The 12,028-nt window shown below is 36.9% G+C and overlaps 1 protein-coding gene across 2 annotated transcripts; it reads right to left on the bottom strand.

The window, feature by feature from the left end:
- Window positions 1-307: 307 nt before the first annotated feature.
- On the bottom strand, window positions 308-6,696 carry LOC121909806. 2 transcript variants are annotated; one of them, XM_042430530.1, is made up of 6 exons: window positions 6,659-6,696; window positions 3,858-4,163; window positions 3,217-3,245; window positions 2,686-2,720; window positions 1,718-1,811; window positions 308-1,394 (listed from the first exon to the last, which is right to left on the bottom strand). In XM_042430530.1, exons 2-6 carry the CDS (start codon window positions 4,159-4,161, stop codon window positions 1,122-1,124), a joined length of 735 nt encoding a protein of 244 aa, XP_042286464.1. In that variant the 5' UTR covers window positions 4,162-4,163; window positions 6,659-6,696; the 3' UTR covers window positions 308-1,121. The 2 variants fall into 2 exon arrangements, with proteins under 2 accessions (XP_042286464.1, XP_042286465.1); XM_042430531.1 differs by having other exon boundaries at window positions 3,858-4,040; window positions 6,659-6,695.
- Between the last annotated feature and the right edge of the window lie 5,332 nt (window positions 6,697-12,028).

Here is a 12,028-nt window from a genome sequence, read left to right on the forward strand (position 1 = left end):
CTGTATTAAAACTCTCAGCTTCTTTAGGTTATGCAGTTCAGCTGCCAATTCTATCAGTCTTACATTTCAGCTCTCAGGATTTTCAAGCAAAATTAATTTCAGATTTCTGCATTTTATTATTTATTTTATTATTATTCTTTTTCTTCTTCTGTATGTTTTTTGAATCGTTTCTATTCACACATATTTGCAAATAAACACGTCATTCCAGTTTTGACTTGTAAATCATATGTGTGCCATTTTGGATTTTTTTGCCTAATAAACATACTTTTTGCTTCTTTTGGCACATTTCACCAAAAAAACTTATGAGTTTGTTTTGGATATTGTTCACCGTTTGTCTGTAACTGGTTACCAAAATTTTAAAGGCACTTAATGGGCCATAACGCTTCAATGCAAAATTTGATTGCAACTAAATTTGGCAATGTTGTACATTCAGCCACATTTCACAAGTGTGTAACATTTGATGCAAAATCACCAACAGGGGGTGCTACAGTAACAATATAATATGATATTTCAACAGTTCTGTTGTCTTTAATAAGATGAAACTTGGTACACAACTTCACCATGAACATGTGCATGACATATGGCACCAATACCTCCCCCTTGAGGCCATTAATAAAACACCAGCATATCTCTTAAACACATGATTCCATTACCACCGACTTTGAGTGGTATCTTCAGACATGAATCACCAACACTTCTTGCTGGGACTCTTTCAGAAGCTGGGCTGGCGAGCAGCAGCGTTGCCATGCCATTGGTCCGACAGCCAATTATTCAGAAACCCTAGTAGTTCGAAAAACTAGACCTAGTACTTAGCACTTCCCACTAGACTGAAAGCCCTTTAATGAGCACCATAGACAGGGCCACCAGCCACGGACCAATTGGCAGTCCCTGCAGCAGGAGCAGATGCAGAAATCACAAGCATTTTCTTCAGGAAATACAAATATTCATCACCATCAATATAAATATCATCATCAATATATCTCTTCCACAGAGTGATCAAACCTTTGACAAAATAATAATAACCATAAATTACTGAGTGCTTTATATTACATTCCTTTATTAGGATCTAAGCACAAAGCACATGTTTCTTGCCACATCATGACTTCAGTCTGAAAATATCATTATTCCCACTTTTTTCCATCACTCCAAATAGTCTTTCCATCTTTGTCAAGAACCAGTAAACCATCATTTGTCATAGTCAGGCGCATCCTAGTGCTGTACCAAGGGCGATGTGTCCAGGTGCCTGAGGCCCAAACCGGCTTGTTTTCTTTGGTGTACATAACCACGTTGTTGTCCTGCTGTACAATGAGTCGAAATGGGTTCCAACCATTTGTTCCTGTTGCCCAAATGGGACGCTCATCACCATCGGCAAGGATGACAAAGTTGCCATCTTCCTGTGGGGGAAACAAATTGGACATCAATAGACAGGGAAGCTAAAATATGGTAACAATGCTGGACTGAAGCAGAAGGACACTTAGAAAATCTAAATCTAATAGTTGGTTTCAATAATCCATAATGGACTGATTTCAAAACAGCATATGAGGTTTGTCATTTTGTGCTGCAATAATCACAATATATGGAATGACAAGAATATATCTCTCATTTTAAAATGATATCTGTTGTGTATTTATACAGGGAGCTCTTTCATGTCCATATGAACATAAAATTGAACCATATAATAATTAACTGACCAAAATAAGAATATTTGTTTCCCCACCTGGAAAACAGCTTGGTATTTGCCATTTTTGCTGATGAGGAAATCCCCCATACGCAGCTCCTGGTCAGTGCTGATGTGGTCTTTACCTACGATTCTAGCAACAAAATGGTTAAAAAAGGTTTAGTGAGTCAGGTATTTGCCAGGTGACAGACTTCACTTTTCAAAGAAATGGAAAAATCTTTCTCTTAGTGCTGAAAACTTTGTATGTTTTGGGCATCAGGACACCCAGAGATGGAGGTTAGAATTAATTTGTATTCTTTATTTGTATTGTTGGTCTTATACGGCCATACTTTCAGTGATATATAATATTATATATACATACTAAAGTATAGTACAAGCACCTCAAAACTCTAACGAAGTAGAGTTTATTTAATAAAGGCTTATAAATGGAACTCAAGTACAGTATTTACTTTTTTATATAACTTTGAGCCCATGGCCCTTATGTTCAGAAAATACATTCAACATTAGCACTGAAATGTAGTTGTTTCTGTGATATGCAGTATGCTTTTTATCCATTTTATGACTCTCCAATTCCAGCAATTTTAGCACAAAAAGAGCACATAAAACATCACAAGTAGTATTGCTGTTTTTGAGAAAAGCAACTGCAAAATCAAACTTTTTTGGCCACAATAATCACACACACACACACACAAAAGGAAATCCTGGAGGGACTGTTCAGTTCTCTAAAGGGTAAACTGCTCTCACATAAAAAAACAAACTACACTAGATCCCTGCTTGTGTTGTATCAGCTCTCAGATGTACGTTGCTTTGGATAAAAGCTTCTGCTAAATGAAATTGTAAGTTGTAATTGTAAAAACAGCTCATCGTGTGACTTAATTAACATTAAACCATAATTAACCACAGCTCACAGAGAGCATGCAGAGCTAACGTGCTAACATCATGCAGCACATGAAATGAAATGAAATATGAATACATGAAATAAATAAACTGAGGAGAGAAATCTTTACCTGCAACTTTCTGTCACACTGCTGGTCTTCTTCTCCTGCAGGAGCAAAGTGAGAAACATGAGTCAGTAGCTCCTTTTATAAAGCTTCATCCCACTTTTATCTTCTGTTTCTTTCAGTTTCAGAAACCATGTGGCTTATAGAAATCCACCAGCTTCTTTCAAACATCAGTGTGACTTTCAGTGTGTGTGAGTGTGTGTGTTGCTATGAGGGTCCAGACTTGGTGTTGAGGTTCATGTTGGGGGAAGTGGTGGAAAGTAACTAAATACATTTACTCAAGTACTATACTTAAGTGCAATTTTGAGGTACTTGTAGTTTACTTGAGTATCTCCATGTGATGGATGTGGCCATGGGTGTAGATTTATCTTAGGATAAAATGTTTTTGTCTTTGTCTCGTTCATGTTTGTGTCTACTTTGAAACTAAAACTATTTATTTGATCATAAATACAGCATAAATGTGTATAAAATAACGCCAGTATGTGAGACTGTGTGCAATGCGTAAAATTCATAATTAACCTTAATTTAATCTCTTACCTTGTCAGGTTGGCTGCTCTGTGGTTGATCTTTAAAAGAAGAAACAAACAGTCAGTCAGTCAGTCAGTTTCCACACTGATGCCTTCTTCAGTGCAGCAGAGCTCTTGTTTGTTTTGGTCTCATTTCATTAACCAGCAGACTTTATATGACAAACTGGGTTTTGTTTGACATCATTCTGTCTGTTTATCCCCATTTGTTTACTGTATTTTGTTTAAATTTGACAATATATTTAAAAGATTATAGAGGACAGCCCATTTCTTTTCTTTAATTTGCAGGAGAAAGAAAGACAGACTTGTTTTCCTATTTTAAGGACAAACCTTTCTTGAATTCCAGAGACATGGTGTAAGTGTCTAACCTATACAAACTGACCTCTTTACTGGGGGTCTGACAACATGACACTGGCCAAACTCTTAGAAAACCAGCCAACCTGAGAGGTCTGCAGTGTTCATACTGGGTCAAGACATCTGATATGTATCTTGGACCTAAACCATTCAGTAAATTATGGACAAGCAGTGGTATTTTGAAGTCGATTCTCCGAGAAACTGGTAATCAGTGTTGTTGCGGGCTGGGCATATACTTGTATGTATGACACAATGATAAAAATTTAATTCATTCATTCACTAATAATTGTGTGAACTCACCTCTGTTCTCTTCACATTTGTTCCTCGGTTTGTCTACAAAGGGGCGCAGCAGGTCCTGGACCGCAGAGTCGTTCCTCGGTAATTGTTCCATTGCTTTATTGATTGCAGAGATGGACTCATCTACTCCTAAATACTGGATGATTATTTGGGGCATCTCCTCTCTGGACCTGCCAGTCTTCACACCTTTAGGGATTTTGTCAAGACAGGAACACAATAGCATCTTCTTGTATTCTGACTCATCCAGCTCCTCCAGGATGGAGGTCAGGGCTGTTTTCCATTTACTCTCTGAAATATTTATTGACATCTCTGACAAACAAAGAGTGTGACAAAGAAAAGTGAGAAAAATAAGCCAGACCACCCTCACAAAAAACATGTTACAATATTGTAAAATATTTTTATTCCAAATGTAGGTGAAGCTTTTCAAGACTTATAATCCACAGAACTGTTATTTTTATTTATTAAATCCTCATTACAGCCATTGTGGTCAAATGTTGCTTTTCTGCAAACTGCTGCAGGAAATGTCTCCTCATGAAAACTAATGTGCTTACAGTGCTTTGTTTAGTTTTGGCAGGTCTATGCTGCTCTCTGCTGGACAACACTGAAATACAAAGTAATATTTTTCAGTAGATATTTTATTTAGATTAAAGTCCCAGTTCACTGAGAGAGCTGTAAAACCATTTAACAACAAAATAAGGTCCTTCCTGGGAATGTGTATCATTGTTTCACTGATTTTGGAGATGGAATCATCATTAATATATTAAGTACCTATTAATTCAAATAATAAGTAAGCAGATCAAAGTGCTTTAGATAATGTAAGTAAGACAAAGTAAGTAAAGATTATTTAATGTAGCACCTTTCACAGAGCAGGTCACAAAGTGCTTCAAGAAGAAGAGTAAAACTTTTAAAAATAGTGCAATATAAGATATGATAAAAGAAACAAACAATAAAACATAAGCAACAACAGACCTTAAAAACACAAAATACAAACACTAGACACTGTGAGGTGAGACAAAGGCCAGTTTGAATAAATGAGTCTTTAGCTGCTTTTTAAAGGCGTCAACAGAGACCACAGATCATATGTCCCTAGGAGGAGAATTCCACAGTGTTGGAGCCACCACTTCAAAGATCACTTCTTGTTTTTATTGGAGCGCGAGGGACAACCTGTAAGTCCTGGTCAGAAGACCTAAATGACCTATTGGTGATGTAAGGATGGAGCAGGTCAGTGATGTACACAGGTGCCTGACCATGCAGGACTCTGTATGTGAAAACAAGAACCTTAAAATGAATCCTAAACTTGATGGGAAGCCAATGTAAAGAAGATTACATGGGTGTGATGTGAGTCGTCCTGCTGGACCTGGTCAACCGCCTTGCAGTAGCATTCTGGACCATTTATAGACGGTCCAGGGACGACTTGCTGAGGCAGGTCAAAAGGGAATTGCAATAGTCCAGCCTAGATGATATAAAAGTGTGAATAATCATCTCTGGTTCAGGTTGTGATACAACAGACCTGAGTTTGGTAATGTTTCTTAGATGAAAGAAACATGAACGGGTTAGTGATCTGATATGTTGATCCAAGTGCAGCCTGATCAAATATAACACCCAGGTTTTTAAGATTAGACTGTAAGGCTGAACATTTCAACACGTGAAATACATAGCATATTAACATTTCAACAATACGTATCATATGAAAACCTCAGCAAAACGTATTATATCAACATTTCCAAAATACATATCATCTCAACATTTCTAAACAGAACACGGTTCGAGACCACCTCGAAACCAATGTCCGCTTCCCGTTTCAACCGACAAAGGCGGGTGTTTTTAGCGAGACGTCAGGACATTTGCAGCCGTTTTTCTGGCGAGAATACAGCTTTTTTTAGTGAGATGTCGGCCGTTTTTTTTTTATTTTTTATTTTTATTTTAAACCAAACCATGATCTTTCCCTAACCCTAACCAGACCTTAACCAAAGCGCTGTCACACTATAAAACATCATTATTCAACGGGTAGAAATGTTAATATGCAACGTTTGTAGAAATGTTGATATGATACGTATTTCACGTGTTGAAACGTATATATTGAATGTTTCTGTGGTTTGCAGAAACATTTAATGCCAATGTTTTCTTCTAGCGACTGGGTTGGATAAGGACCTCAGTCTTATCAGTTGGTACAGTTGGTAAAAAGTTGCTAACCATCCTGTCCTTTATGGCAGTCAGACAGGTTTAAAAGAGACATACAGCTGAATGTCATCAGCGTAACAGTGATAAAAAACACCTTTTAAATTTGCTAATAATATGACTCAAGGGAACCATATACGGAGCAAATAGTATAACTACCTAAGATTTTTACTCTCTTAATCATGCGTAATGAGATGTAACAATAAAGAACTTGAACTTGACTATTATATCTATGTTCAGATAACAGTAGTTTATTGTATGACATGTACAGTATATTTCTGAGTGTCTTCTGTCCAAACATAATTATATTTTTGCATGTCCCTGATGATGTAATAATCCAACAGTCCAACTCCCAGCACTTGATTTCAAAGGAGAATATTATCAGGCATAATTAAATATAGTAAAACATGCTGATAAACACACGGCTGACGGTTATCTGTGGAACAAACGATCCTCTCAAGACAAACAATGAACCCTGTTTACCTTTAAGTTCCTGTACAGCTATAATCATATCAGTTGTGTTAAAACAGGAACACAAACAGCCAGAACATGAAGCTGTGTCTTATCTAATAGTAGATTCATTTTTCAAAGGGAATGAACAAGTTGTGAGAAATATTAATACTCACTTTGTTCTTTTCTTCAACCACATCCGGACTGTTTCTTTCTTTCACATTCATGAGGTGTTAACACTTAGAGTTGCTCTCAGTGGCGGGGTTTTTTTTTGTACATTTGAATGGCAGATACCAAATTAAATAATGTTTTAAAACCTGCTTGCCACCTTATTTATCTACATTAAATGCTAAAATATTAATATGAGGACAGATATTTCACCATCAATCTTTTACTTTTCTAACTTTGACTGTTAATCCTCATAATATCCAGTTTCAAACACACCGCTTCCCCTTTTCCAGTGAACAATGGTTCAGCCCAGTCTGAACCCTGTGTGTACTTTCACCTTCCTGTCAAACACAGTAATAACTGTAGTTTATATGTAATCAAATGTAGGAACACACTGTAAAAATACTGCAGTGTTAGCAATAAAATGTACCTACAGTTTCAAAACTAAAAGTACTTGTTATGCAAAATGACCCCTTTTAGAGTGTTATTATGTATTTTATATTATATATTATATTTGAGTTGGTCTATTTATTTATTTATATAATTTAACCTTCAATTGCATTTGTTTCTCACCTACATTTGATTTTCCTTTGGGATAAATAAAGTACTCTATTCATCTGTCTATCATAACATCTTAATCAGAAAAAAATATTTTAGCTGTTAGATAAATGTAGTGGAGGAAAATCTAATAGTTCCCTTTACGATGTAGTGAAGTAAAAGTATAAAGTTGCATAAAATGGAAACACTCAAAACTAAAGTCAAGTATAAATATTGCTCCAAAGTACAGATGGCTTGTGTTTTTTTTTTCTAGCCAAAAGAAAGACATAACAGTAATGTTACATAACTTGCTAACACACAGTATATGTACCTTGTGTTTAGAGCATATGGAGAACTTAAAACTCACCTGGAAGAAAACATGAATGCTTTCAGTCTTATTTAGAACATGGGGTAGTGGTGCAGTTATGCCCTCCTATGACCGAAATGAGTATTACAACAACAAACACTTTGAAAAATCCTGTAAATAAAAAATAAATAAATAAAAAAATCCACCTGCTATTTTCACAAAAGTAAAAAAAACTTCAAAACGTTTTTTTTTTCACTTGTTCTTAAGTCATAAACACAGACGAGAAAAGAATTTAAATCAGACTTAGAAATTGGATCTTCAGAAATATTTTTTTTCTCACTTGCCTTTCAGGGCTTCTGTAAGTAAATGATTTTTATACAACAAGATACATTTTCTTCCACAAATTCATTGTCTCTTTCCATTAAAATTCTCAAAATATTAAGTGTAATCATCCTTTCACAGCGCAACACCTAATTTGACCTGCAAAAGGCCATTAGTCACTCAAAACATGAAATGAATGAACCAAAGAACAAAACATTCATGTTTGTTTCAGTCTGTCAAATGATTCACATCATTTAATACTCATCAAACCATTCAGTGACCCCTCGTGTCCTGTGAATTGGGGCATTGTCATCCTGGAGGAGACCACTCCCATCAGGATGGAAATGTATCATCATAGGATAAAGGTGATCACTCACAACAACTTTGTATTGATTAGCAGTGACCCTTCACCTCTAAGGGGACAAGTGGACCCAAACCATGCCAGCAAAATGCCCCCCACAGCATAACAGAGCCCCCAGACCCCCTCACTGTAGGGGTCAAGCATTCAGAGCATCCAGTTTATATATATATATATACATATATAGTGAACTTACATTCTCTACACAAACAGATATGAAATAATTACATGTGAAGTTTGGCAAAGTTTAGATCTTTCTCTACAAATACAATTGCACAATCAAAATTTGCAAATTCAAATGGTAGCAGCACCAACTCACGGCATCCGTACACTCTCCGACCCACTTTCAGATGTACAACCAATCATAATGTGTAAACGCAGGTCAAACAATGGTACAGTAGCACCTTCTTAAAGAATTAAAACCCCTGTAATGTTTTTAAATGTTTGGGATCTGAACACAAGTCACACATTCAGAACAGTCAACTCACTCAAATGTAAGAGCCACACAGCAATCAGAACATTTTATTATAAATTTAAAAACATAAAAACATTTTTGACGGACCACTCTAATATAAATGTATTGTAATTGAACAGAATGGAATGAATTGGAATAAATGAAAGCTTAAACCTACTTTACATACAAACATTCTGATCACTCTGTTTTCATTTATGGTAGCTCATTTATATAAAGTCATTTGTAAAAAAAAAACATGTTGATTTAAAAAAACATGTCTGGTGAGATTTTTAAGGCCTCTGGAAGTTTGGCTTGGAATAGTAAAAATGCATATATGGTATCAAAGTTGAGTCTCATTAAGCATCCACTGTAAACTGTGAAATTTTGCTGGAAAGCTCCACAGAGAAAGAGCACTGATATAAAAGAACATTTTTGTTCAGGTATCTTTGGTCTTCTTCTTGATGTCTCTGACCAGACATCCCTCATATTTCTCAAGGAGTTTGTAGAAGGCATCTTTGACTTCTTTACCAGCTTTCAGGGCATCGTAGAGCGCTCGCATCTTTTCCTGAGATGTAGTCTTAGCCCTGATTTTATCATAAGCTTCTAATTGGATGTGATTATGCAAGAGCCCATCCAAAATGGAATCAATGTTGGTCACTCTCTGGATCAGATCGACCCTATGTTCATCCACAAAGTGCTTGTCTGAGGAGAGAGGAGAAGAAAAACACAGATTGATTGGATTTGTAGATAATAAAACTATAGACAATTTATACATTTCTTCTGAAGAGGGGTTTCATTGCAAAACACTACAAAACAACTACTTTCGATATTTTAAGTGTATACGTCTGACATTCAGTCATTCATTCAGTCTGAAAGAATGTGATCAAATGTGATTTTGTAAAACTATCAAGTCTTAGACTTTATGATTATCTTTAAAGGAATAGATTGACATTTTAGAAAATATGCTGATTTGCTTCCTTGCCAAAAGTGAGATGAGAAGATTGAAACCACTTTTGTATCTGTCCACTAAATATGAAGCTACAGCAAATCACAGACAAATGATGCTGATCCTACTGATTACTGCCGATAGATTAGAAAACGCTCCTACGTGTCATTCTGGAGTCACATGGTCAAACAGCCTGTTTGGTTGTTTCATTTGGAGGACTTGTTGTAAATTCTACATGGTATTACCAGATTTAAAGGAATAGTTACAACATCATGACGTTTTTTGGGACATTTTTTTTCTTACTTTACTTAGATGCGTTGATCAATAGCACTCTCATGTCTGTGCGTAAGAATGGAGCTACAGCCAGGAGACTGTTAGCTCAGCTTAGCATAAAGACTGGAAACCACTAGCCTAGTTCTGTCCAAAGTTTTAAAAGAATTTACAACAAGTCCTCCAAATGAAACAACCAAATAGGTTGTTTGACCATGTGACTCCAGAAGGAGCGTTTTCTAATCTATCGGACACAATTAAAAAAAAGCCTTCTGATGCAACAATGTTGTGGTTAAACCAAGCGGCGACCTCCGGGGCTGTAAAATGAAGCCAATGCGGAAGTGCCAAAAACTGCAGTTCCTTGAACGACCACTTGAGGCTCCAAAAGCGAGTCAATCCCCATAGACCTCCATGTTAAAATGCCCAACTTTACAGCAGAAATAAACATGTTTACAGCCTGGTACAAACAACGGTTTTGGTCTCTGTAGCTAATTTCCTCTTTCATGACAACTGTACGGGGGGTGAATTTTTTTATAACTCATCCGTTTAAATGTTATTAAGCTGTAAAGTTATGCATAATGAAGGACATGGCTGCTTTGAGTGACAGGTCCGCCAGCCGCTAGGTGGCTTGTTTCAGCCATTCGGCCCGCCTCTTTGCCCATTTTTGATTGGCTGGGAGTTAGGCAGCGTCACGTACTGCCAAGATGGCGACGGCCGGAGCGGCTCACTTTGAGCTTCAAAACCGCTCTTCAGAAACCAACGGGTGACGTCACGGTAACTACGTCCATATTTTTATGCAGTCTATGGGTTAAAACTACGGTAGTTAATTTCTGCTGCTAGGTGTCTCAATCAAAACAATAACAAAAGACGGAGTGTGATGATGTTGTGAGGTAGCGTGGGATCATGGGAGTTGTTGTCTTCATTGTTAAACAACCAGCTTCTTCGAGTTAGGATTACTTCAGTGTTCATCGTTCAGGATGTTTTTACCAGGAGCCGAATTATCCACAGACGTCTCCTCCTCTCCAGAACAAACGTACACAGGGATTAAAACCGGTAAAATAATTGAATAAATCAGTTTCACATAAAAAAAAAATCAATGTGTCTCTGGCGATGTTCGGCAGGACATCCAGGAAGGGCTGCTAGCCGAACTGCTGCTAACGTAACGCTCAGCTTATTTCTCTGATAACTTGATATATGATGACGAAAATCCTTCATCTGGTTAAAAGATACAATTAAAAACAACTGAGATCTAAAAAGTTTATCATAAAAATGTGGCTTAAAAATGAATAAAAGTCAATTTATAACAGTTTGTGTGGAACAACCACAACGCCGATGTATTATCTTGTATGTGTGTAAGTTACTCTTTGGTAGACGCCATTGTAGCGGACAAACACAGCACCGCCGTATGCATCTTGTGCGTGTTTACTCTTTGGTAGAGGAGGTATGACGTCATCGACAGGCGACCAAATGAAACGGTCCATTACTTTGATTAAAAGTAACATTTGGGATAATGTAAGTACAACATATATAACATAGGTCTAGTTGTTTTTAGACATCTCAAAGGTATAATATGTAATTATTCCACATTAAAATGTCTAAATACAACTAGACCTATGTTATATATGTTGTTGTACTTACATTATCCAAAATGTTACTTTTAATCAAAGTAACGGACCGTTTCATTTGGTCGCCTGTCAATGGCGTCATACCTCCTCTACCAAAGAGTAAACACGCACAAGATGCATACGGCGGCGCTGTGTTTGTCCGCTACAATGGCGTCTACCAAAGAGTAACTTACACACATACAAGATAATACATCGGCGTTGTGGTTGTTCCACACAAACTGTTATAAATTGACTTTTATTCAGTTTTAAGCCACATTTTCATGATAAATTTAGGTGGTTTTTAACTATATCTTTTAGCCGGAAGAAGGATTTTAGTCATTGGACGTCTGGATCTTAAGTTATCAGAGAAATAAACTGGACAAACGTTAGCAGCAGCTCGGCTAACAGCCCCTCCAGGAAGTCCGGTGGTCATCGTCGGAGAAACACTGATTTTTTAGGTGAAACAGTTTTATTCAGTGTTTTTACCTGTAATCTCCGGGTCCGTATGTTCTGGAGAGGAGGAGACCTCTGCGGGCAAAAACATCCTGAATGATGAACACTGGAGTAATCCTATCCTGGTG

Source organism: Thunnus maccoyii, chromosome 13, assembly GCF_910596095.1.
Source record: "Thunnus maccoyii chromosome 13, fThuMac1.1, whole genome shotgun sequence".
Classification (NCBI taxonomy): Eukaryota; Metazoa; Chordata; class Actinopteri; order Scombriformes; family Scombridae; genus Thunnus; species Thunnus maccoyii.